Source organism: Sus scrofa, chromosome 1, assembly GCF_054392235.1.
Source record: "Sus scrofa isolate SSC_HxYL_T2T_F1_AM1 chromosome 1, Sscrofa_HxYL_maternal_Yorkshire_Landrace_v2.0, whole genome shotgun sequence".
NCBI classification, from domain to species: domain Eukaryota; kingdom Metazoa; phylum Chordata; class Mammalia; order Artiodactyla; family Suidae; genus Sus; species Sus scrofa.
This window is the reverse complement of record NC_139383.1, coordinates 25,963,403-25,991,048: the sequence shown is the minus strand read 5'-3', so window position 1 is coordinate 25,991,048 and position 27,646 is coordinate 25,963,403. Positions and strand designations below refer to the sequence as shown.

At 42.2% G+C, this 27,646-nt stretch overlaps 1 protein-coding gene across 18 annotated transcripts in view; it reads right to left on the bottom strand.

The window, feature by feature from the left end:
• Nucleotides 1-27,646, bottom strand: part of NHSL1 (NHS like 1) — a 323,641-nt gene that overhangs the window by 35,189 nt on the left and 260,806 nt on the right. For all 18 annotated transcript variants that reach the window (XM_085024974.1, XM_085024988.1, XM_085024965.1 and 15 more), the window contains one exon: nucleotides 3,235-3,362. Coding sequence is in view for 8 of the 18 variants with exons in the window: in XM_085024897.1 (XP_084881023.1) it covers nucleotides 3,235-3,362 (128 nt within the window). In the remaining 10 variants the exon portion in view is untranslated. The remainder of the gene's footprint in view (nucleotides 1-3,234; nucleotides 3,363-27,646) is intronic.

The following is a 27,646-nucleotide window of genomic DNA, read 5'->3' as shown; positions in this document are numbered from 1 at the left end:
TTGCTCCAATCCTTCACAACCTTCCCTCCAATGTGCCCCAGCCACCCACCCTCAGGGACATCCACAGGACTCAGCTGCTACATTAATACCTGGATTGAAGTTTTGGAGGTGGTTCAGTAGTTGTTACTCCTACAGAATTTGCTGAAAGTGTGAGAAAAAGAAAAGAATCAAGAATGTGCCCAATAGTTTTGACTTACGCAACTGGTAGAATGGAGGTGTGATTTACTGAGATGGGGAAAACTGCAAGAAGTAGGTATCTGGGGGGATGAAGGATGTAAGGATTGTGTATTTGGATTTGGCTAAGTTTGAGGTAGCTCTCAGACATTAAGAGGAGATGAGTGGTAAGCAGGTAAGTGCATGCGCGTGGATTAGAGACATACATTTAGAAAACTTCAATGCTTAGAATTTAAAGTCATGGGACTCAATGAAATCACCCAAAGAGGGAGTCTTCACTGAAGAGCAGAAGTATAAGGTCTGAGCCCTATGGTTCCAGCAACAATTCAATGTTTAAAAGAACTTCCAATGAATGACAGAGAAGCAATGGCTAATAAGAAAGGAGGAAAGCCAGGACTGTGTGGTGTCATGAAAGCCATGTACAAAAAGTGCTTTAGATAGAAAAGAATAATAAATTCTTTCCAATGCTGCCAAGAGGCTGAATACGAGGAGGTCTGAGATTAACTGGCAAGGGAGAGGCGATGGGGTGCTTAACCCAAGTGGTTTCAGTAATGTGCTAGAAATATAGGTTTGTTTGGAGGGGGTTCAAAGGAGATCGCACAGAAAAGCAATCTGGACAGTTCTTTGAGAAGTTCTGTTATAAAGAAGAACTGAAAACTGGCAGAATTTGGAAGAGGACAAAAGGTCAAAGGAGGGTTTCTTCAAGATGAAAGAAAATATAGCATGCTTGGCTAAGGAAGGTTATGATGCAATAAAGAGAGAAAATCGACTTCTCCAGGAAATTGGCAGAAGGAGAGGGGTCAGCAGAGTTGAATGTGTGTGCAAACAAGTGAATATAATGGTAGCCCATGTAACATAAACTGGGAAAGAATGACATTACATGAAGAAGGTAGGGTCAATGGATTAGAATTCCTTGTGGGGTCAAATATTTTTTGTAATGCAATTCTTCTAGAGGGATTAAGCTGGGACAATAATATGACTCTTTTTCTTTTCTTTCTTTTTTTCTTTTTAGAGCCACACCCATGCTATATGGAAGTTCCCAGCCTAGGGGTCAAACCAGAGCTACAGCTGCTGGCCTACACTACAGCCACAGCAACACAGGATCCGGGCCTTGTCTGTGACCTACACCATGCTCACGGCAATGCCGGTTCCTTAATCTACTGAGTGGGGGCAGGGGATCAAACCCGCATCCTCGTGGATGCAAGTCAGATTCATTTATGATGTGCCACAACAGGAATTCCCTGATTTTCTGTTCCTCAAACTGCACTAAGTTCTGTAGGATCCATTTTCAAAATAAACCTAGAATCTCCACCACTTTGTCACATTAGGGTCCGGTCCCTAACATCTATCTCCTGCCAGCACTACGGCAATAGCCTGTTGACTTGCCTCTACTTTCATTTTCAATTCCCTATGGCTTTATCCTCATTCAGTGGCCACAGCAACTACATTCAGTAGTAAATCAGGTCATGCTACTTTCCTCCTCAAGGGTGAGGATTTTTCTTCTTTGCTTCATTGTTGACACTGCCAGCACCTAGCATATTCTCTGGCACAAGGTAGATATTTAGTAACTACCTGTTTTAAAAATGAATTATAGGAGTTCCCATGGTGGCGCAGTGGTTAACGAATCCAACTAGGAACCATGAGGTTGCGGGTTTGGTCCCTGGCCTTTCTCAGTGGGTTAAGGATCCGGTGTTGCCGTGAGCTGTGGTGTAGGCTGCAGACGCGGCACAGGTCCTGAGTTGTTGTAGCTCTGGCGTAGGCCGGTGGCTACAGTTCCGATTTGACCCCTAGCCTGGGAACTTCCATATGCCAAGGGAGCGGCCCAAGAAATGGCAAAAAGACAAAAAAAAAAGATTTATAATTCTCTGTTTAAAGTAGTGAGGTGATGGATGTCTTAATCTGATTGTGATGGTCATGTCACAAAGCTCACATACATCAAACCATCACATAATTTGATGTGTCAACTGCACAGCAATAAAGCTGAAAAAATTAATCAAAACTCTCACCATGTAATTCATCTTCTGATTTTAATTTTCCTTACTCATGCCAACAAAAGAAAAGTAAGCTTTTAAGATTGCAGACCAGATCAATTCTGAAAGAGGTGCTTTTTTGATTATAATAAAAGAGCTTCTTTGTATAGATCTTCCTCAGCTTATGATGGGACTTCGTCTGATAAACCCATCATAAGTTGAAAACATCCTAAGTAAAAAATGTATGTAATACACTAACCTACCAAACATTGTGGCTTACTCCAGCGTACCTTAAACATGCTCAGAACACTGAACATCAGCCTGCAGTTAGGCAAAATCATCTACTACAAAGCCTATTTTATAATAAAGTGTTTAATAGCTCATGCAATTTATTGAATACTATATTAAAATCAATATATGGATTATGTTCCTTTAATGAATTCCTTGGATCCTCAACTTATTTATTTACTTATTGGGGTGGCGGGGGGTACACCCACGGTAACTAGGTGGAAGCTCCTAGGCCAGAGATTGAGCCTACGCCACAGCAGTGACCATACTGGATCCTTAACCAGTAAGCCACCAGGGAACTTCCATGAACTAACTTCCATTAGATTAATTTCAGACTTAGAGAAAAGCGGCAAAGAGAGTATTGAGAATTCCTTATGTACCTTTCACCCAGTTTTCCCTAATATTCACATGCTACATAGTGATGGTACATGTGCCAAAACTAAGAAATTAACATGGGATAATTCTATTAACTAAAAAATAGACTTTATTCTGATTTCATTAATTTTTCCAATTCATGTCCTTTTTCTGTTCTGGGATCTAATCCAGGAGCCACACTGAATGTAAAAGGCTTACCGTTTGGAGTTCGTGTGTGGCACAGCGGAAACGAAACCGACTAGGAACCATGAGGTTGCAGGTCCGATCCCTGGCCTCGCCTAGTGGGTTAAGGATCCGGCGTTGCTGTGGCTCTGGCGTAGGCTGGCAGCTGTAGCTCTGATTAGACCCCTAGCCTGGGGACCTCCATATGCCACAGGTTCGGCCCTGAAAAGATAAAAGACAATAAAAATAAAAACAAAAGGCTGACCTTTTGATCTGTTTCTTCATCCTCATCTTGATAGTCATCACAGAGTGGACCAGAGTTGGCTGCGAAGGTGGGTCCCTGGGAGTAGTACTGAGAACTCCGGTAGCCATCACGCCGCAACTTGTCACATTCTGTAGGGGTACAGGCCAGGGAGGGGAGAAAGGACATTAAGAACCAGAATTTGCTTATTCCCCTCTTTTTTACGTTTCCTAGTAATATTTCTGCAAGTACAATAAGATTTCAAAATGATGATGATAATGATGATAAAAGAACTGTGAATTAGTAAAGCAGCTACACACACTACATGCCATATTAATATACTTTAAAGGGCTTACCTTGACACCTCACCACAACCATCTGAGTCAACCTTAGGATAATTAAATTATTTGCTTTGTAATGTTATGCAAGTAAGCCTTGGACTCAGAATTTGAACCAGAGTTTTACTTACTCGAATTTTTGACACATAACAATTGATTACGTAATCCCACATCAAAAAAACACAAGCAATTCTCATGCCAGCCTTGTTTTTTAGACTCATCAGCTGGAAATAACAAGAGAAATCATGGATTCCAATGCCCTCATTTCGTTTTTACTTTTCAATTTAACTTTAGATGCCAACCGGCCTATAATCACTGTGGGGAGTGGAGCACGAAGCCGGGTGGCAGTCTGCAATGTCTTCCATTCCCAGAGGGAGGCCTGGCATCTTGTGTGAAGGTAAGTAGCAGCCCTGGGTCATAGGGGGCCTGGGGCCCTATGAGGGGGACAAGTACAGCAAGAAGAATTCTAATGGTTTTTTTGTGTTGTTTTGTTTTGTCTTTTTAGGCTGCAGGTGCAGCATATGGAAGTTCCCAGGCTAAGGGTCGCACTGGAGCTGCAGCTGACAGTCTAGGCCACAGCTACAGCAACATGGGATCCGAGCTATGTCTGCACCCTACACCGCAGCCCACGGCAATGCCGGATCCTTAACCCACTGAGTGAGGCCAGGGATCGAACCTGCATCCTCATGGATACTAGTAGGGTTCATTACCACTGAGCCACAACAAGAACTCCCTAATGGCTTTTTAAAGCCCCAAGAGCTCTCCTATTACCCAGACACCTCAGAGGAGCATTTGTCTTGCAAAAGGATTCCCAGAGGATATCCTTTAAATATCCAGCTTGCTAAAGGAGGGTTTGGTTTTGGAAAAGTTTCCTCTGGCACAGTTTTGCAAAACTATGCACCTAGTGTAGCTTCAGAGTTTCCTTCCAACGCTAGGATCTATGCTGCTTCTTCTTCAAAGAGGAAATGAGTAGTCACTTTAATGTAGGGATGAAAATTCTGCAACCAGAGAATAAAACAGCACTCTCCTTTCACCTCACAGTGGGAATGGAGAAAGTTTCCAATCCAGAAATAGAAATCATTTTTTAAAATAGATTTTAATTTTTTAAAAAATCCCATGGAAATAGTCAATGGACTCTTTTAGAATGCCAAACTAAAGTGCTTAGGTCGTCATAAGACAGCTAAATACTGCTACTTCAGGTGGTTCTAGGCTACATAATGTGTGGGCTGGGCTGGCAACCACTGCTAATAATGGGGAAAAAATTTTTAAAAATTTCTGAAACTTCCAGAAGACATATTTTTTTAAAGGAGCACTTACTGATATTAGTTTAACCCTTTTCAGTGAGAAATATTTTCACATTTTCTCCAATATTTGACAATTTCTATATAAAAATAAATAGTACAATCAGACTCTATGCTCTCATTCTACAGAGATGTTACCTAAAACATAGTGACTAGTTTTCAAATGGTGTTCTGTGCAGAGATCTGGGATTCTGTAAGAATTTGATTTGATCTTACTTTAAAGCTAAGATAAAAAATAACACTCAATTCCAGAGTTCTACATGTCATAAACTTGTATTGCTAAGTTAACTTTTCCATAGTCCTATAAAACTGAAGTCTCCTAAGGGTTCAGGGTGAACCCTGTAAAACAAACCAATAAAAACCATTACCACTTGCAGCTACTTATCACGTAATTCAGGGCTTTCAAATAGTTGCCAAACAAAACAAAATAGAAAGTGAGGGCCAAGGCCCTTTTAGACTAAGTCCTTTTCTTGTTAAAAATAGTCCTTTTCTCCTCATTCATTGACCTTATGATAAGTCTGAAATTATAAAATTTTATAACATAAAAAACCTATTTTAGGTATCAGGTACCATGTAAGAGTGTGTTTGAAAAAGATTCCTCTGCAAGGCACGGGTGGGCTAGATCATCTGTAAGGGTGATATTGGTTCTGATATTCTTGGCAATCATACTAAAAATATCCAAACGCAATCATCAAAAAGACGAGTGTTGGCAAGGATGTGAAGAAAGGTGGACCCCATGCTATATGGGTTGAAATGTAAATTGGTGCAGCCATTATGGAAAACAGTATGGAGGTTCCTCAAGAAATTTAAAAATAGGAGTTCCCGTCGTGGCGCAGCAGAAATGAATCCGACTAGGAACCATAAGGTTGCAGGTTCGATCCCTGGCCTCGCACAGTGGGTTACGGATCCAGCGTTGCTGTGAGCTGTGGTGTAGGTCGGCAGCTACAGCTCTGATTAGACCCCTAGCCTGGGAACCTCCATAGGCTGAGGGTGCGGCCCTAGAAAAGGCAAAAAGACCAAAAAAAAAAAATTTAGAAATAGAACTGGCATGTGATCCAGCAATTCCACTTCTAGGTATTTAACTGAAGAAAACAAAAACACTAATTCAAAAAGATAAACGTGGAGTTCCCGTCGTGGCGCAGTGGTTAACGAATTCGACTAGGAACCATGAGGTTGCGGGTTCAATCCCTGCCCTTGCTCAGTGGGTTAACGATCCGGCGTTGCCGTGAGCTGTGGTGTAGGTTGCAGACTCGGCTCGGATCCCGCGTTGCTGTGGCCCTGGCGTAGGCCACAGGCTACAGCTCCAATTCGACCCCTAGCCTGGGAACCTCCATATGCTGTGGGAACAGCCCAAAGAAATAGCAAAAAAAAAAAAAAAAAAAAAAAAAAGATAAATGTACTCCAGTGTTCACTCTAGCATTATTTCCAATAACAAAGATAAAGAAGTAACCTAAGTGTCCATCCATAAATAGATGAGTGGATAGAGAAGATGTAGTGTATGTATATAAACACACACACACACACACACACACACACACACACACACACGGGAATATTGCTCAAAGATAAAAAACAATGAAATCTTGTCATTTCCAACAACATGAATGGATCTAGAAGGTATTACACGAAGTGAAATATATCAGACAAAGACAAATACTATAATACTACATGTGGAATCTAAGAAACAAAACAAGCAAACCAGAAACAGGCTTATCGATACAGAGAGCAAAGGGGCAGTTGCCAGAGGGGAGGGTAGTGGACATTAGGCAAAATATGTGAAGGCGATTAAGAGATACAAACTTTCATTTATAAAATTAGTAAGTCACAGAGATGGAATACAGCCTAAGGAATAGAGTCAAGGACACTGTAATAATTTCGTGTGGTGGCAGATAGTTACTAGATTTATCATGATCATTTCATAACGTATCTAAATGTCAAACCAGTTTGTTGTACACCTGAAAGGATACTGTGTGTCAATGATACTTCAATTTAAGATTTTAAATTAATTAAAATTATTAAATTTAACTATTATTACAAATTCAAAAATTTAAATAGCCAAATGATTTGACACGTTAAACCTTCAAAGATCAAGATATTGCAAAATTATTATCCATACATTAAAAGCAACACAGGCTGGCAATTAATTAGTATTTCCAGTGTACACCACTTTTTAAACCTACTTGAAAGACAATGCCCTTTTTTCCCACTGTGATTAAGTTTATGCCACAAAAATGCTTAAATAGTAGTATAACAAACAGTAGCATATCAAATGAAACACGATGCTGGGTCTAAGATTAAACCAGGCCAAACGAATTTAGGGCAGACATCCAATTTTTTTTACTCTTATCAAATTTCTGCAATCTAGTAAACTCATCAAATTCCATTGTCATTTATTTTATTCCAACTCTAGGGGAAATCTAGGAAAATTTCCTCTTGTCAAGGTGCAACGGCTCTCAGTTTTTAAAACTAAGGCTTTGTTCATTAAAAACTGAGTTTACTGTCTGTGGAGTGTACTAGCCATCGTGAATCAACAAAGACTTCTCAAACACTAAACTGATGGTGACAGCAAGCAAAGCATAATTTAAAGCCAGGTTATGCCAGGAACCACCAGTGGGAAATAAGATACTTAATGTAATCAAAGCTCTATCTTTAACACATACTCCTCTTGCAACAGAAATTTAGAGTAAAACCAGGCTATTGTTCCCACAGTATTGCTCAGATAAAGGTGTCACTGTTCGCTCTGTCCTCTGGTTTCCCAGCCACGAATTTCCTCCTCCCTTTCATGTCAAACTATTTTCTTTCGTGCAAGAACAATGGACAAGCATCTCCTGGTAGACCAAAGTTTGAAATATAGAAGCAGAAAAAATGTCATTAAACTAGATGGTTATCTCAGCATCTCGTGAATTCAATACTGTTCTGTCCTCCAAACCTTCACATATTAAACTATTCTTTAGACTTGCTCTTTTAATATTTTAGATATATTGAGAGAGCCTGCTGCAAGATGATTTAAAGAGTTATCTTCAAAATCATTTTCTCTACTGCAAGAACTTGATGAATTTCCACTCTCTATGTTTTGCTCCTAAATGCATTATATCAGTGACAGTGAGCTAGAACATACAGCAGTTGCAGACAGTTCCAAACTCTCCGTGGCTTAGCATAATGAGAAGATTCGTTCCTGCACATTCTCCCAGTCCAGGCAGAGCTAGCAGTGGGCTGTGGGGTGGACCAGGCAGAGGGAAGACCATCCAAGTTATGTGTGGATCGTCACACAGCTACACTAGGAGAGCGTGCTGCGTTTCACACTGGCTCTTGGAACTTCTGCCAGAAGCGACCAGGGTCTACTGCCCTCTGATTTCTTTGGACAAAACAAGCCACATGGCCAAACCTAATTTCAGAAGGGACAAGGAAGGGCAACTCTACCTCATAAGCAAAGGGGGAAATAAGATTCTCCCAAATCAGCTCTAGTGACGCTTCCAAACAGAGGGAGAACACTGGGTCTATGATGCCCAGGTTCTTGTCACCCATTCTCCCCACACTTACTAAGTGTTCATTTCCAATCCTTCTTGACTGAGGTTGAGACGCCTTCAGTGTGGACTTGGCAGTGAAAAGCTGCCCTTCTGTGTGTTAGTCACAGGAGGTTAACCATGGGGAGGAGCCACACAGAGGAGCAGCTGAGGGTCTGGAATCCAGACAAACCAGGCACCGCTACCTCCGCGTTGAGACCCAGGGGGACAGCATTTTAACCTCCTGGAAAGGTGCTCCACCTCGAAGGTTGGCACAATGCTCCTTCTGGGAAGCAGTCATGAGACTCAGTCAACAAATATTCCCAAGTGCTCAGCCCTCTAAGGCAAGAGACTAGGTCAGGGTGTGCCAGGACTTTGCCCAGGACCCTCCACCGGGAGGGTGCTCCCCCAAAGGGCATTGCTGTCAGAATTTACCATGTAAACCGTTAACTACCTCAAACTCTTCCACTTTTAAAAGCCAGCAAGCAATTCCAAGACTTGCTTGGCTACACAGTTCTTTAAGATTTAACAGTTTTACCAAGCTGTTGGCTACATCTTTCCCAAAACATCATGAGATGGAATTTCTTTTCCTAAGTGAGTACGACACTCATAAGGGGATTCTCTTCCTGTCACTGGTCTGAACATTTATTTCTAACTCCTCTCCAACCACAATAGAGCACAAATACCTGAAAGGATCTAACTACAACATTTATAAAGTTGTCACCTAATCAGTTTCATGTAACATGAAACCTTATACTGGAAGAGTATCTGCCAGGTGCTTGGTAAATGTATTTGATATATTGTAACTGCTAAAGCAAGGGGAGAAAAGGAACAAGGTTCTTTGATCTGAAAGTATGTGTTTGGTTGACCTTGCCTGGGAAAAGAGGTGCTGAAGGCCTAACCTCTGGTACTTCTGAACGTGACCTTATTTGGAAGTAGTCTTTCCAGGTGCAATCATGTTAAAATGAGATCATCACGGTGGACCCTAATCCAATATGACTGACGTCCTTATGAGAAAACCGAGATACCGGGACCACTTGAAGACATAGAGACATGCGGAAGATACCATGTGATGACAGAGGCAGAAGTTGGAGTTACACCGCCAGGAGCCAGAGACCACCTGGATGACCAGAAGCTGGATAACGGCAAAGAGGGGTAGGCTGAAGGGAGCATGGCCCTGTCAACACCTTCATTGCAGACTTCTGGGCTCCAGAACTGTAAGGCGATATCTCTCTTGCTTTAAATCACCCACATTGTGGTACTGTGTCGTTGGCAGCCCTAGGAAATTAACACAGTGTAGAACCAGGAGATGCTAAGATGTGGACGATATAAAAATCTTCAAAGAAATGGGGCAAGGGGGTGCTTTTGGCAGGAACCTTAGCACATCATGGAAAGAAGCTATGACAGGAAATGGGTAGCTGGAGATGTCTCTTTGGCTACTGAAAAGCTGTGCCACTCTAGGCAAGAGACATCTGCCAGCCTCAGGACCAATCTCTAAGACCTCAAGAAAAGTTACCCTTTGTAGCGGGGAAAGGCAAGATGTGAAAACAACTCTCATCGGACATACAGAAACTACTGCATAGTAATAATATTAACTTGGATTGAGGGGCCCCTACTAATGAGCCACTGTTCTAAGCACTTTCCATACAGCAAATCATTTACTCTTCACAATGACCCTAAGACATGAAGATAATAATTATCCACATTTTACATACAAAAACCTTGAGACACAAAAACTTGCTCCCAGAGTTCCCTCATGGCTCAGCAGGTTAAGGATCTGGCATTTTCACTGCTGTGGCTCTGGTTACTGCTGTGGCACAGGTTCGATCCCTGGCCTGGGGACTTCCACATGCCACAGGCATGGCCCAAAAAAAGAAAAACAAAACTTGCTCCAAGTGGTGAAGCCCCTTTTAGAATCTGGGTGCTCTGGCCCCAAAGCTGGTGTTCTTTCCTGAGAGTAACAACTTACTAATGATGGGAAGGGACCCTCCTCCACCTCTCTCTGCAGAATTATGTAGAAAAGAACATTAACTTTCATCTAGCAAAGAAATACATTCACTTTTGGGTGCCTTTAAACCTTTTCCTAGAAAGAAAAGATGTTAAACTACTTCTATTATAGTTTTTCCCCTATGCTTAGATTTCTATAACAACAACAAAAATATGAGTATAAAATGAAAACGTTCATCTTAAAGAATGCTGGCATTTAGGGTCTACTAAAATTAAAATTAGAGATAGACTCTTGGTAGGTAAAAATACTATATATCTCATATGGGTAATGAAAATATTAGCAGATTCAACATTAAGATGAAAAAGAAAATCCTTTGATTCTTTCCAGAAATTACTTTATCAATTCATGAATTTAAATTAATTATACATAGTAATATATAATGTATCTTACCATCACCAGTTTCTAAACCCTCTTACAGATGATGGCATCCAGGGTCTACTGGCCAGCAGTGGCAGCCACCACGCTTGCAGGGAACCCAACTCACTATGCTACTTTAAGACAGTTTAATTAAAATGCCACCCCGGAGTTCCCGTCGTGGCGCAGTGGTTAACGAATCCGACTAGGAACCATGAGGTTGCGGGTTTGGTCCCTGCCCTTGCTCAGCGGGTTAACGATCCGGCGTTGCCGTGAGCTGTGGTGTAGGTTGCAGACGCGGCTCGGATCCCAGCATTGCTGTGGCTCTGGCATAGGCCGGTGGCTACAGCTCCGATTCGACCCCTAGACTGAGAACCTCCATATGCCGCGGGAGCGGCCCAAGAAATAGCAACAACAACAAAAGACAAAAGACAAAAATAAATAAATAAATAAATAAAATAAAATAAAATAAAATGCCACCCCCCCTTTGAGGGGTACTTCAAATTCTCTTTCCCACAAAGCCTTCCCTAGTTACCCCAACCTTCTATGCTAGCCTGCACCCTTCAATATTATAAACCAGAGGATCTAATGCACACTTCATTAGATCCTCTGCTGCGCCTCACACAGTATAAAGGTTCAGCTGATGTTTTCAGTGGAAGAATAGCAAAGAAAAGGGTTAAGAAGGTATAGTAGCAATTACTGCCAAAAAGGCAGGATCACAGTTAGAAGAAGTCATTAGCCCCTAAGACAAGTCTCTTTTCTCAGTTTCTTCTGTTTCAGGATGCTAGAGCAAAGCATCCCCACCCCACATTTATCTGCTAAATCACAAATGTTTATGAAGCATCTACCACCTGCCAAGTGCTGTTACAGGCAGAGGGGATTCTACAGTGAACAGAACAATCAAAACGTCCTGTCTTTATAGAGCTTGTGCTCTAAGAGGATGCAGACAACAAACAGAAAAAGAAGAGTCAACTACACAGCATAGGATGGAAGATCCTAAGTGCTAAGAGAATGAAGCAAGGAAGGGCATAGGAAGTGGTGTGGAGGCAGGCCTCTCCGGATGAAGAGAGAAAGAGAAAGAGCTGGAGGGAAAAGTGATCTGGGCTGAGAGAAGAGGAAGGACAGCAGGAGATGGTTAAATTTTGATTAGGGCCTTGGAGGTTCCTGTAAAGACTCAGGAGGGTAGCCTCTGGAGACTTCCAGCAGGGAAGTGACATAATCTCATTTGCACTAAACATCTTCTCCCTGTCTGTTTCCTTCCTGGAGATGCTAGGACTCAGCCTAACAGTACTCAAATGAATTCCAAATAAACCACAAGCATCTTAATGTTACCTGTACAAGGAAAAAGTAAATCACCTAGTGATTCTAGTAAAAATACATCAGCATTTTACCATTCATTGGTATAATTCATAATTGATTTTTTCATATTTATAATTCCATGAGAGAAAGCATATGATGCAGTGAAGTTTCCTGAATTTACTATAATAATTTTAAAGTGTACTCTTAGAGACAAAGTTTTTAAATTAAATAAATGCTAATTCTGACTTGCTTAAATGAAAGACAGAAGGAAAAGGAGGAGACAGAAGAGACAGAATTGGATGCAAAGCGGGAATAAAGAAGGATGTGTATTCTATTCCTTAAAGGAAATGACATGGTAGGATGAGTGGGGGCCAAAAGGGAAAAGGTGAGGTTTGCTGACTTGTCAGCTTGTCTAAGTGAGAAGAGAAAGGACAATAAAGGAAGTATTTAAAAATAAGCACTGTTGCATTAAAAGCCAGAAGGATCAGTTAAGAAGACTATTTTTGTCATTTTTCAGCTTGTATGGATAGTGGTGGGATTTACACGTATGAACTGTTAGGAAAGTTTTGAAACATTTAGGTTAAGTAGCACAATGATGGTACTTCCCAACAATACAACATTTTAAACATACAATACAACATTTTAAACATACAATTTGAATGTGGTTTCTTTTTAACAGTATTAAATCTTTCATAATCCTCCTCCTATAATTCAAGGTCATTAACAATTGGGAGGACTCCAGTTCCAAAGTTAATTATAAACAATGGTCATGATGTACTGCTTCAGTGAGAATGTCCTACGATGAGCCACAGTCTAAAAAACTTTCTTTTCAGATCAGTGATTTTTAAATCACTGACACTTAATAAATGCATTATTTTCTAAACTGAAAGCCCTTGGCCATCATTACTTGATTTGTGTTTAAAATATGTCTATGGAGAGTTCCCGTCATGGCTCAGTGGTTAACGAATCCGACTAGGAACCATGAGGTTGCGGGCTCGATCCCTGGCCTTGCTCAGTGGGTTAAGGATCCGGCATTGCTGTGAGCTGTGCTGTAGGTCACAGACATGGCTTGGATCCCACATTGCTGCTCCGATTAGACCCCTAGCCTGGGAACCTCCATATGCCGCAGGAGCGGCCCTCAAAAAAAAAAGACAGAAAATAAATAAATAAATAAAATATATCTACGGGAATTGAAGGAAAGCAAATATTATACCTCTCTCATGGTATAATTGAGTTTTCAAGTAACCAGCACATAGTAAAACTTACTGCACTTAAATATTACGCTTTGTAAACATTAGGGAACTTATTATCATAATGAAAATCAAACTAAAAATGCATTTTAAAATAGAAAGGATTTACCTTCTAGTACATTAACATTTTAGATTTGGCAGTCCTGAACCAGGGAAAGAAATCATACTGATACTGCAGTAAAGATTCTGCCTGGAGTTCCCTGGCTCAGTAGGTTAAGAATCTGGCATTGTCACTGCTATAGCTCTAGTTACAGCTGTGGCGTAGGTTTAACCCCTGGCCCAGGAACTTCTGCGTGCCATGGGTGCAGGAAAAAAAAAAAAAAAAAAGATTCTGCCTTGCCAATGATGTATATTGGACTTTCTAAAATTACATTTAGATTTTTCCATAAATTCTTCAAAACAGCTGTACTTCAATCTATTTAAGTTGTATTCAAGAATCAACAAATTAGAATATTATAAAGAGACTATAAATGGTCAAATGGGAGTTCTCTGTGGCTCAGTGGGTTAAGAAACTGACACTGTTTCTCTGAGAATTTGGGTTTGATTCTTGGGACTTGCTCAGTGGGTTAAGGATGTGTGGTAAATCTTGCAGATGCAGCTCAGATCCTTTGTTGCCATGGCTGTGGCATAGGCTGGCAGCTGCAGCTCTGATTCGACCCCCAGCCAGGGAACTCTCATGTGCCGCAGGTAAGGCCATAAAAAGGAAAAAAAGAAAAAGAAAAAAAAAGGTCAAAACATTTTAAGTTAGTTACCTGCAGCATATCAAGTGAGTTGAAAAGCTGTGTTAAAGACATCATGGATTTAATACTGATATTTTCAATGGATATTGCCCTAGATAATCTGATAGCAATTTTAAATAACAGATTCCAAATAAATATGCCCTTTTGGTTTAGTATTACATTAATGAGTCATTCCTTTCTCCTCTTTCCTCTTAAGAGTAAGAGTTTTGTTTTTTTGTTTCATTTTGATTTGTTTTTGGCTTTTTTGGCCACACCTCAGGCATGCAGAAGTTCCTGGGCTAGGGATCAAACTCTCACCACAGCAGTGACCTGAGCCAGTGCACTGACAATGCTGGATCCTTAACCCTCTGAGCCAGAAGAGAACCCTAAGAGTTTGTATGTAGTTAATACATGAATACTTACAATGATATAAAAGCATATTATATATGAAGGATTAAATACAAATTTATCTTCCTATAAATTCATATTTAAGTCCATAAGACAACTTCTTAATCAATCATCATGTCAATGATACTTTGCATCCATAGTACCATAAAATACAAAAGGATAAGGAGAAAATATACAGCTTTAATGATTGAGTCCAATCTCTCTAATAGTTCTTAAAGTCAGTATTTCCTCTCTTCATGGTTCAAATAAGACAAAATGTTCTGGGTGCTAGAGTATAACTTGTTTAACTGCAGGTAAGAGACAGAGGGTCAATCAGAAAACATGCCAACAATCACCCACGTTTAAAGGAAAAGGAAGCTTCTTGGAAGGGGAGGAGGTCAGTTTGTTGGAGTAACCTTCTACTAACAGCAGGGGCATGAATGGTGGCAGCAGTCAAGAGCTCAGACTGTGTATTCGAATCTGAGCCAGCAAAGAATGAGCTAGTAAGGCAGCAGAGATGCATCTCAACTCTCAAGGTGCTTACAGTTTAACTGACTGATAAACAAGTTAACATGACAATTTGTGGGGTAGTGGTTCTCCCATTTAAGGGGCATCAGAAGCCCCTGGGGGCTTGTTAATCACATGCCTGGGCCCACTGGGGGTGGGGAGGGGTGCTGATCCAGGGGGTATGGAGTGGAGCCTAAGAACTTTCACATCTAGAAAGCTCCCAGGGGATACTCCTGCTGCTGGTCTGGAAGCTACACTAAGAGAAAACTGTTTCAAAGGAAAGGTAAGGAGCCACAGAGAAGCAGAAACAAAATTACAGGTGATTGACGTGAATCCATTAATCCATTTGGGGCGGGACTGAAAGGAAGAGTCCTGCACCAAGAGGAGGGAAAGCTGAGGCTCCTGGAGAAGGAAAGAGAATTTCCATAGTTTGAGGTTTCCTACATATTGCAAGTGAGAAACGATAAAAGACCCAAGGGGAAAAGAGGGTTAAGCTGGTTTCTTGTATTACATCACAAATGATCCACATTTACCAACAGAGTAATTTGAGAAGAAACCAGGAAACAAAGGACAAAGAAGACTTCAGCTGGTAAGACCCCCGGCTCTGCGGAAGGTGGAGAATACTCTATCTGCTCCCTACTTTTGGTTCCTGAAGAATACTGTTGTGCTTCAGAACGAGCGTTAAGTTTGCTGTCCAAGTACTGTACATGTCAGGATTCCCTTAAAATGCTTGGAGGGTTCTTGCTTTTATTGTAACGAGCCCCACTTTCAGCTCAGCTCGGAAGAAAGCTTCCTGATTCAGGCTGCTTCCACCTCTTCCCAGGTTCCTGTGGTCATCGCCACCCAGTATCATGCTTCACCCCTGATCCCTCTAACTGTGAACTTTCAACACGGAACCAGGCTGAACCCTTTAAAAACTATGAGTCAGGTTATGTCACTCCTGAGCTCAATTCTCTCCCGTGGCTTCCCAGGCTCTGAGGGCAAAACGCCAATGTCCTTGTAAGGGTGTCTAAACTGGACATGATTTACCCAGTGTGGGTAGCCAGCAGGGGCTCAGAGAGCTCATGAAATCAGTACTTGCAAGGGTGCTGTGATTACAGGACAGAGGGCCAGCCCTGTCCCTCATCCAGGTGCATTTTATCCTTGACCACATTTTCTATCTTAATTAGCCCAAGGCATGTCACCTGCCTCCCTAGCTTGTATATGAGCCATGTCATCAGTGTTTATTAAACACAACTGAGGGGTATGAGCTGGCGCCAACATCAACACAGAATTTAATGAGGGGGAGTCAATCTCTTAGTTCAAGAAATAAGAAGACGAGTGTATCAGGCTATTCAATCCAAGAAAACTGGTCTCAGTAGAACTTCAAGAACATGGACCAAATCCAGCATTAAAAAACTAACTGCATCTTGGGCAATTCCCAAAAGATGTCCAGTCAGATAGAACAGATGTCACAGCAGACCTTCATCTTTCAGAGACAGCTTCCAGAAGAGTTTGGGGAAGGAATAAGATGGAAGAAAGATGGTGAGGAAGCCTGCCTTTGAAGGATGGGTTTTGCCAAAGAAGAGGGAAAAATGGCAAAGCTGACTGCTGAATTCATATGTCCAGAACGTGTCTTAGCACTATTCCAAACGACCTCTCATATAAATCTGCTTAGTGTGTTTGGGGACATGAAGTGGTCAGGACGGGGAAGGTGGAATACCAGGAGAGAAAATACACCATTACTTGTGTCATCAGCTTCAGCCACACAGGAAATGAATCTAACATATTACAAGGCACTGAAAAGAGTCTTTTCCCTCCGTATCCTGGGACCAGTAGCCCTCACTGATGTTAAACTCCATGGGCAATTTACACAGAAGGGCAGAAAAAAAAAAAAAAAAAAGCCCTTCTCATTGATAGTCTCCCTCTATAGTTAATTCCTATTAGAGTGGAATAAAAACATTTAGGAATTTAATATTAAAATTTATACCACTGGATAGAACTGTTAGGTTTATTTTTCATTGCAAACCATAGAAAGAACTATTCTTCAAATGTTATCTGTCATGGCAGAGAAACCTTTTTTTTTCCTCTTTTTTTTCTTTTTCTTTTTAGTGCCGCGTCTGCGGCATATGGAAGTCCCCAGGCTGGGATTCTAATCAGAGCTGCAGCTGCAGGCCTATGCCATAGCCATAGCCACAGCCACACCAGATCAGATAGGAGCAGCATCTGTGACTTGTGCCCCGGCCCGGGCCCATGCTGGCTCCTTAACCCATTGAGCCACAATGGGAAATCCAGAAAACTGCTTTTTAACATTTCTTCTCTTCTCAGACCCAAATTCATTTAAGGAGACTTGAAGAACTACATCTGCTTTAAATTACAGTGAAAGCTTTTGGATACCCAGACTTAACATGAGGGGGCTGTGAGTTTGCACTGTCTATGCAAGCACCACCAGAGCCCAGCCAGACTGGAGGTGATTTCATCTCACTTCAGAAGGGAAAAGCCCATCACCCACAGTCTCGGAGCATCACCAAGGTTCCTCCATATCAGATAGCCGGCAAAGATTCTAAACCACCACCAGGGACTCCAGGTGTACAGGGAATGATAACAGACCTTATCCAGAGTATCTTCAATGTAGCATTTTTAGGCTGCACTGGGCATATTAAGGCAACCACTCAAGTTACTTTATCAGGAATTAAAATGGAATCGCTGAAACAGCAGAATGGCCATGGACACAAAAATAAAACAAAAAGCCTTTTGTTTAAATGATCCACAGGGCTTTGTTAAGACCTGGATCATTTGAATGACTCTTTGCTTTTCTATCTTTTGTGTGTTGCTTACCATTTACAAAGGGGAGGGGGGGACATGTCTCTTTTACCTGCAGAAAAAGAAATGCTGGTTCCCTTTTCTGGCTCTTGCACCTGACTGTCCTCTCACAGGTTACCCACCCTTTCAGGGCTACCACACGCAGAGTACTTAGTATTATAAAACATTTTGTGCAGCATCAAATCCAACAAGTTAAACTGCCCTTTTTGGTATATATCATTCCATTGTATTAATTCCTTGTTTTTGTCTTTGCTCTTCTCTTTTCTCAATGGAGAATTTAATCCATTGTTTTATCAAGTTGGGCAACTTACCTTAAGGACAAAAATTCCAAAAGAAGTCTAATGAAATACCAAACATGAAAAAAAAAGTCTTTTATAACATTACCGTTTGCCTTTGAAAAGTCAGCCTAATTAAATTCATAAGCACTGAACAGGAGAACTCCAAATGAAGGCATCCTTCTCACCAAAGAATTAACAACATAGTGGGGGCCACACGTCTATCAAGACTTCCTAATGAACACCTTTAATGTTTTCTTTTTGCTCCATTTATTTATTTTTTATTTATTATTATTTTTTTGTCTTTTGTCTTTTTAGGGCTGCACCCGTGGCACATGGAGGTTCCCAGGCTAGGGGTCTAATCAGAGCTACAGCTGCCAGCCTACGCTAGAGCCACAGCAACACCAGATCTGAGCCACGTCTGTGACCTACACCACAACTCATGGCAACACCAGATCCTTAACCCATGGAGCGAGGCCAGGGATCAAACCCGCATCCTCACAGACACTATGTTGGGTTCTTAAGCTGCTAAGCCACAACGGGAACTCCTGCACCCATGTTTTAAGTGGCTCTAGTTTTTAAAACTACTTCTAGGAGTTCCCGTCGTGGCGCAGTGGTTAACGAATCCTACTAGGAACCATGAGGTTGCGGGTTCGATCCCTGCCCTTGCTTAGTGGGTTAACGATCCGGCGTTGCCGTGAGCTGTGGTGTAGGTCGCAGATGCGGCTCGGATCCAGTGTTGCTATGGCTCTGGCGTAGGCTGGCAGCTACAGCTCCAATTGGACCCCTAGCCTGGGAAACTCCATATGCCGCGGGAGCGGCCCAAGAAATAGCAAAAAGACCAAAAAAAAAAAAAAAAAAAAACTACTTCTAGCTGCTGCCACCTCAAAATACTGTCCTTTTTCTCTGCCTTGTTGACATCATTTACTCTATTTCTTCAAAAAAAAAAAAAATTACTTGTATTATTTTTCTGCTTATGAAAGTAATTCTTATGAAATCTGGCTTCTTAAATCCAAAGACCTCCTTGAAACTGCACTTTTGTTGGTCACCAATGACCACTGACCACGTCAGGAGCCTTTCTTCCAACTGCCCATCCCGGCTCCCCATGAAGACTGCCTGCCTCCGTTTACTCTCTTCTTCCCCAGCTTCTCTTTTCCTGACTTCTCTGTTCCTGGCCCCTGAAATTGAGGAGATTTCCAGGCTCCAGCTTCCCCGCTCCTCTCCCTGCGCACTCCAGCTCCAATCGCCTCAGCCCCATCTCCTCACCAGTTATTCCCTGGCTGTGAGTGATCTTCCTTGTGAGTTCAAGATGACTTTTCCAGGACAAGCCGTATTTACAGTCTCACATGTTTTCTTACAAATGACAAGAAAACGTCCTGCTCCAAGGGTCCTGCTGCCAGGTGGGGGGATAAATGTGTGAACCCAATTACACAGCGTGTCATAAGCAGTTTAAAGGAGGGGTGGCAGACTCTGTGCGGCTATGTGCAAAAGCGGCTATGAGATGCCCAGGTCTGCGCTGAGGAGCCCAGGAAAGCCTTGTGGAAACCCGGGCATCCACCAGATGACCCTGACAAGGGGAACAGGAGTTGGCAGGGTGTGAGGGAGTGCAGTTTAGAAGGGAGAGGAAGTGGACTGGGCCACGCAGTGGAGAGAAAGGGAAGGCAAGACAAGCCAGCATTCCAGTGGAAGGACTTTATCCTTACCTGTGAAAGTGCAAGATAAAGAATTTGGGTGGAGGAGAAGCATGAGGGAGAAATTGGCAGGTGAGGCTGGACTTACAGGGGTGAGATCAGGAAGGTTCTCAGATGCTAAGAAGGGTAAGGTTTTATACTGTTGGTGATAGGAAGCCAGTAAAGATTTTTTAATGAATGAGAGGCATGATCAGATTTATGTTTTAAAGACAACACCCAGGGACAAGGGTGAGGCTCCATGATAGCACCTTTATCAGCCCTGTGAGTTATTCATACACTTGTCTCTCTGACTAGGTTTAAACCAGGAAAGCCACCATGTCATTTCTCTCTGATGCTGCGGCAACACCCAGCCCAGTGCCTCACTTGCTGGATGTGCTTAAGAAATTCTTCTGTCAACACAAATTTAGATTTTAGGCAATTCGGTTTGTCAGGACTTGTTTTCAGCCATAAATTATATCTTTGTGTTAATAATCTTCACACATTTCACCCTTAAACAGGCCAATCAGAATTTTGGAGCATCGGAGTTCCCATCGTGGCACAGCGGAAACGAATCCAACATGGAACCATGAGGTTGCGGGTTCGATCCCTGGCCTCGCTCAGTGGGTTAAGGATCCGGTGTTGCTGTGAGCTGTGGTGTAGGTTGTAGACGTGGCTCGGATCTGGCATTGCTGGTGTAGGCTGGCGGCTACAGCTCCAATTAGACCCCTAGCCTGGGAACCTCCATGTGCCTCGAGTACGGCCCTAAAAAGACAAAAAAAAAAAAAAAAAACAAAAGAATTTTGGAGCTTAGAAAGGAACTTAGAGATCAAAATTTTTTTACAGAGGGGGAAGGCAAGCACAAAAATGGGATATGACTGTCTAGTGTCTCACAGGCTACTGAAAGCACTGGAAGTAGAATTCTGGTCTCCCATCTCATTTTTCAGAATGGTTAATGACCAGAGAACAAGAGGTCAAGGCTGCTGCGGTTTAGGAAAGATGAGATAATTACATATCCTACCTCTGCTCAGCGGCTCTTCCAAAGTAACAAACCACCCCTCCCCACAGCCCTCAATTCTATGCCTACTCTTGCTTAAACTAGAAAATAAGGGAGTTGCCATTGTGGCTCAGCGGTAATGAACCCTACTGGTACCATGAGGACACGGGTTCCATCTCTGGCCTCACTCAGAGCTGTGGTGTAGGTCACAGACGCATCTCAGATCCCATGTTGCTGTGTCTGTGGGGTAGGCCGGCAGCTGCAGCTCCAATTCGACCTCTAGCCTGAGAACTTCCATATGCCGCTGGTGTGGCCCTAAAAAGACGAGAAAAAAGAAAGGAAGTTAAGAAGGATATGAGTATGTGTATAATTCAATCACTTTGTTGTACAGCAGAAACTATCACAACATTGTAAATCCACTATACTTCAACAAAACTTAAAAAAATGAAAAATAAGTTAAAATTCTCTAAGAATAAGTCTAAGTAATTTAATGTTCCTTACTTATAAAAAAATTAAAGATAAACTTTCTGGACTTTTTTAAGTCCACGGAGGTACAACTGACCTATGAGAGCCCTAAAAATACACACTAAATGCTGTTAGGATGAAACGACGGCTACAGATTTTCATCATTCATGATATCTCATGATGAAGCTTTCTTTCTTTATTTCTCTTAAACACGAATTTTAGTGAAATCAGGGATAAGTAGAGAGGTCTTCATGAGCAACAAGGAAGCCATTAATTTTAGGCATCCATGAGCTATTTTGCATTTCCCGAGTTAACCTACTGGCGAAACCAAATCTGCCTTGAGCCTTTGGATTCCCAGAGTGAGGCCTGTCCCAGGGACCTTTCTGGAAGTTGAGGGCAGCTGAGAAGGCATGAGAGAGAGGGCCTGGGATGATGTGAGATCAAAACAGGCCAGCATGGACTGGGCAAGAAACCCGATTTGGAGTCTTGGCAGAGCCATATATAAGCGGCAAAGTAGCCGTTAACTAATCACTTAACTCTGACAGGCCCGGTTTACTTATAGCTACTAAATGAAAAGGGAATTCCTTTTTTTTTTTTTTTTTCCCTGTCTTTTTGCTTTTTCCAGGGCCACTCCTACGGCATATGGAGGTTCCCAGGCTAGGGGTCTAATCAGAGCTGTAGCCACTGGCCTAGGCCAGAGCCACAGCAACTCGGGATCCCAGCCGTGTCTATGACCTACACCACAGCTCACGGCAACGCCGGATCCTTAACTCACTGAGCAAGGCCAAGGATCAAAACCGCAACCTCATGGTTCCTAGTCGGATTCGTTAACCATTCGTTAACCATTGAGCCATGACAGGAACTCCTGAAAAGGGAAATTCTTAACCAGTGGACTAGGAAGGGCCCTCTGGCTCAGCATCCTGGGCAGCTTTCAGAGATCGATGGGGAGTAGGGCCAAAGGCATCTTGCTCATGTGGATGAAATGAACCCCAGTGTCAAATGTCTGTGGCTGTTACTGTCATCTGACGAGTCCCCTTGTTCTGTTCCTCTCTCCCTCTTCCCCACTGCATATCCCTGGAGCATAATGGCCAGGAGGGAAAAGTGCCAGCTAAAGCATGACAGCCATTTGGAAACCAAGGGCTGAAAATTCTATCTGTATTCCATTGCACTTAAATCGAAATGCACCCTGTGGAGTTCCCGTCGTGGTTCAGTCGTTAACGACCCCGACCAGTATCCATGAGGATTCGGGTTCAATTCCTGGCCTCGCTCAGTGGATTAAGGATGCAGTGTTGCCATGGGCTGTGGTGTAGGTGGCAGACGTGGTTCGGAGCTGGTGTTGCTGTGGCTGTGGTGTAGGCCGGCGGCTGCAGCTCCAATTCCACCCCTAGCTTGGGAGCCTCCATGTGCTGCGGATGTGGCCCTAAAAAAAAAAAAAAAAAAAAACAGAAATAGGGTTAACGATCCGGCGTTGCCGTGAGCTGTGGTGTAGGTTGCAGACGCAGCTCGGATCCCGAGTTGCTGTGGCTCTGGCGTAGGCCAGCAGCTACAGCTCCGATTCGACCCCTAGCCTGGGAACCTCCATATGCCGCGGGAGCAGCCCAAGAAATGGCAAAAAGGCAAAAAAAAAAAAGGAAATAGACATTATAATCTTCATTTTATGGGTGAGAAAACAAGTTCAATGTTAAAGAAACGAACTCAAAATTAAATTATATATTCCTGGTGCACAATAAAGATACGGACCTAGGTATGACCCATGCACATTTTATGAAATCTGCACTTTTTCTATTAGAAAGCAAGCACAAAAAGTTTCTGGAGTTTAGGTCATAGTCTGTTTTTTGATCAAGGTAATAGCTTACAAAGATTTTTGATTTATTAAACTGTACGTGTTTAATGTATTTGTCTGTGTTCTATGTCTTAGTTTTAAAAAGTGACAGATGTCTCTCTTGAGGTGGCGATCAGATGTATTGTTGAGAGAGAGAGAGGGAGAGAGAGGTCTCAGCCAGCATCCCCAAGGCCATGCTTAGAAAGGCATCTTCCAGACAGTCCTGTGCAAAGTGCCACAGGACCCCTGAGCGGAGAATCCAGAGCTGAACCAATGCAGACGGATGGCACCACCAAGCCCCCGAACCAAATCCAGAGAGACCCCACAGCCTTTCCCAGAACAGACTTATGTGTCCAAGTCAAAATGGAACTAGCAGGTGGTTTCTCGACAATGAAAGGTAGACACGGCAACACTTAGACCAAGTCTGTGTGTCAAGAACTGTCAGAGGAGCCTGGCTGCAACTACTTGGAGACCATGTCCTTAATTTTAAGGAAGGTATACCATTTTTTAATGTGAAACAGGTTGGCCTGCCCCTCCCGCCATCACCACACACACTTGCTTTAACTCACTTGGTACAGTCATTTTCCTCAGTCCCTACCCCTCCAGACACAATCAACATAACCTCCGACACTGGAACTGACACAGGCCAGATCTACCATTCCTCCCTGTGCTCTCACTTCTAATTTTAGAGCCACTGAGTGGGCCAACCTGCCAGAATACGTTTCTTCAGGAAAGAGCTGTGACTAGACAACATTTCTGATACCAGCAACAACTGTTCTGTGAACTATCGGGCTGGAGTACACAGATGCAGTGACCAAACTGCCTGTTAAACACACTGTGAGAAATTGTTTCTCTCTCTCCCAATTTGGGCTTTTAGAGGATGAAGCCTTCAAAATAACGTCTTTGTTCTAGCCTTTAATCATCTTATGATTGCTGAAGGAGGCCTCCAGGTTGTAAAGAAGTAAAATCTGAAGCTTTCACTGCGTCCAAGCAAGCCCAACCTACCCTTCAAATCCTCTCTTCCCACAGAACTGTGGCCCTTTTAATATAGTTGAAAACTATCCAGATAAAAATTTAGCGAGATAAAGGTTACTCATCATCACAACTAACTGTGAAGTTCATGAAGGGTCCAAACAACTAGGGAGATTACAAGGGCACAATTCTTTGGCAAGGTGGGTAAAAAGCTGAGTGAGGTGTTCCCTTGTGGTACAGCAGGTTAAGGACCTGGCCTTCACTGCAGCAGCTCAGGTCACTGCTGTGGCATGAGTTTGATCCCTGACCCAGGACCTTCCACTTGCTGCAGCCACGGAAAAGGGGAAAAAAAAAAAAAAGAATTCTTTATGGAGAATGGGATCTATCTTCAGAAATTCACTATTTATTACAGACCAGATGTCTTGTTGATCCAAACATCAAAATACCCTAATACTCTTTTTAAATCTCAGTACCTATTTGTATTGTTGCTAGCATAAATCATTCCCTAAATCTCCAGTAACTGAATAAATCAATAGGACCAAATCATTTGATCTAAGAGAAAATTCTATCAAATTCTCCAGGAGTTCCCCTTGTGGCTCAGTGGGTTAAGAACTTGACACAGTGTCTTCTAGGATGTGGGTTCAATCCCTGGCCTCGATCAGTGGGTTAAGGATCCAGCATTGCCACAAGCTGTGGCGTAGTTGCAGATGTGGCTCGGATCTGGTGTTGCTATGGCTGTGGTGTAGGCTGGCAGTAGCAGCTCCAATTCGACCCCTAGCCTGGAAACTTCCATATGCCACAAGTGCTGCCCTTAAAAAACAAACAAACAAAAAGTTCCCCGGAGACTAGCCACAACAACAAATACAAACGATCTCTGCTTTATGCGGACCAGAATGGAAGCCGCCTGCTCTAGGCACTGCACAGGCCATCTGAAACACTATGAAAGCCCATCTCCTCTCCATTGGGGAACAAGAGGGTGGGGGTCTCCCAGTGCTTTTCTGGCTGCCTGCCCCCCGCCCCATGTGCGCAGTGTACCTCCGTTACTACTTTGTTTACTTCTGCCTTGTGTCAGTTCTTTAAAGGTGGGGACCCACAACTTCTTGTCTATTCATCTAAAGGTTCCTGGCATAGCACAGAATTGATTCTCAAGTATGGATTAGGTTGTATCTATTATCCACCTTTATGTAACTAAAGCTTAGCTTTTTCATAAAAACATTTTCAGTAAACCCATGCCTTCCTCAACCATTCTACTGACCAGTAAGCATTTCTGTATTACTTCAACGTGAGCAAATATTCACAACACTTGATTATTAATTTACTGGTACCCACTGTACCATTTCCCTCTGTATTTTACGATCTTCCAAAGGGGAACTGGGCTCCCCACAAAACCTGACAGAACAGTTCAGACAATGAGCATTTAATGATCATGAAGAAGCACCAACATGTTTCACATAAAAAGATAGTATTTCTTCCTTTCAAACTATAGACAAGGAAGGTCACAGTAAGAATAAAAAGAGGAACAAAATGGATTACTCATTATGAATAATGACATACCTTTCTATATTTTTAACCAAAGGATGTTGAGGTCACATTAACTTAGGCTGATAATCTTATATAACATCATACTTTAATCCTGCCATATTCAGGGACTGGATTTTTTTCTTTTTTCCATCTTCACTGATAATGAGGCAGTCAATTCTTTGCACTCAGGCTGTGTTTATTTCAGGTTGCTACCATGATGTAGGGGAAGTGGTATGTGAAGTTCTGTACATGTGATTAAAAGTAAATAAATGGAGAACAAAAGAACTCAGATGTTCTTTCTCAACCACTGTTCTTCAAATAATCAGTTATCTAAATGGGCACATTTAAACCCAGCCTTTAAAAGTTGAGCTCTAAGAATTTTCCAAACTTATTAATTTTATTGCTAGTAAATCCCTTCAATGAACCATTACAGAGCATTTAAGCATTCACCAAAGTATTTCCCTTTTCAAAATGAAATCTAAGTGTAGGCAAAGGCAGTGGTGATGATATTTCATAGGTATCTACTGAAGAGCCCCAAAGAAAATGAATTCAGAAAAATCTATATACAGATGTTCAGTGTTCTAAGGGAGGAAAAGAGAAGCTCAGATCTGGTACCTGAAAATACATGAAAGAGGTCGTGAACCTGGAGAGTGATCAACAAATGCTGGGCCTGAATATTCAAACTCACACATACCTTCCGAAAGCTTCCTCTACAAGCCAGACCATGCAGTGCTCTGTCTTCAGAAATGTTAACAATGGCACTGCCTCAGGGGTTTGTCCTGGGAACCATGCCATTTAATATTCTTATTCTTTGGTGGAGGAAGGTGAGCTCCAAGTAGAGAAGCTCTCAAGTTTTACTAAAGACAAATTGCTAGGAACCGAAGGGATCTACAAGAATATTTGGTTAGATTTAGGGACATGATGAAGGCAACAAAGGTCAAAGGTTGACTACAAGGCCATACAGAAGAGCCCAACTAATGTGATTCTTCTCATTTAAGCTTCCTGTCATTAAATGCATAGGTTACTCAAGCTAAATGGAAAAGGGAGCGCAAAAATGTCCTGGTTGCCAAACAGTGCAATACCAAGACTATAAGATATAGAAGCCATAAGATACATATGAGATCAAAGTCTTACTATAAAAGATTAAAAGAAGAAAAAACAGGGTTATGATCAAAAATGTTTGTATAGTTCTGTTCAGAATACGTGAGTCTACTCATAGCTCTTCCTTCTCTCTCTAACCAGAGATTATCTGTTTTCTTTAATTCTAATAGAGCAATTTTTGGCACCTCTCAAGTATCTTTCACATTGTGATCTGCACTCTAGGTATAAGTATATATTCCTCAAGAGCTGAGATCCTGCTTGTGCATTCTGCATTTCTACCAGAATAGCAGATTTCTAACAAATGGCTATGAAAGGCAGCAGTTAAGAACATAAGCTCCACAGCCTGAGATGGTCCAGGTTTAAATCTTGGTTCTTCCACTAAGACTGAGATCTTAGGCAAGTGTCTAACATCTGTGTCTCTGTGTTTTCATCTGTAAAACTAGAACAGTAATGGTTTGCAGTAGGATTATCGTCAAGATGAAATGACGTTCAGATGTGCACTGGTGTAGGACAGGACTTGATATACAGCTAAGTGTTTAATAAATGTTAGCTAGTAATCATAATAGACATAGTAACAGTATGTTAATAAGTGAATTACTTAACAGATGACTGATATACAAGTAAAAACTATCATAAAAATTAGAGGGGGGAGTTCTCTTCATGGCCCAGCACAAAAGAACCTGACTGGTATCCATGAGGATGTGAGTTTGATCCCTGTCCTTGCTCAGGGGGTTAAGGATCCAGCATTGCCATGAGCTGTGGTGTAGGTCGAAGACATGGCTCAGATCTAGTGTTGCTGTGGCTCTGGTATAGGCTGGCAGCTGTAGCTCCGAGTTGATCCCTAGCCCGGGAACTTCCATATGCCTCAGATTCGGCTCTAAAAAGCAAACAAGCAAATAAATAAATAAAATTATAAAGGCAATGGCACAATCTCCCATATCAGCAGAGGTTTATTTGGACTCAGTTAGAACTGGTGGTTTAAAAATGCTAAAGGGTTTCTAACTCTGAGTGTGCTCTTTGAGGATAGGTTTGCATATCTGTAAATAGGCAGCTGTCTACAGAGACCAGAACATAGTAGGTACGTATGAGGTCATGAGTATTCGTGATATCTCATAAAGACACAGTATACTATACGTTCACTATACATG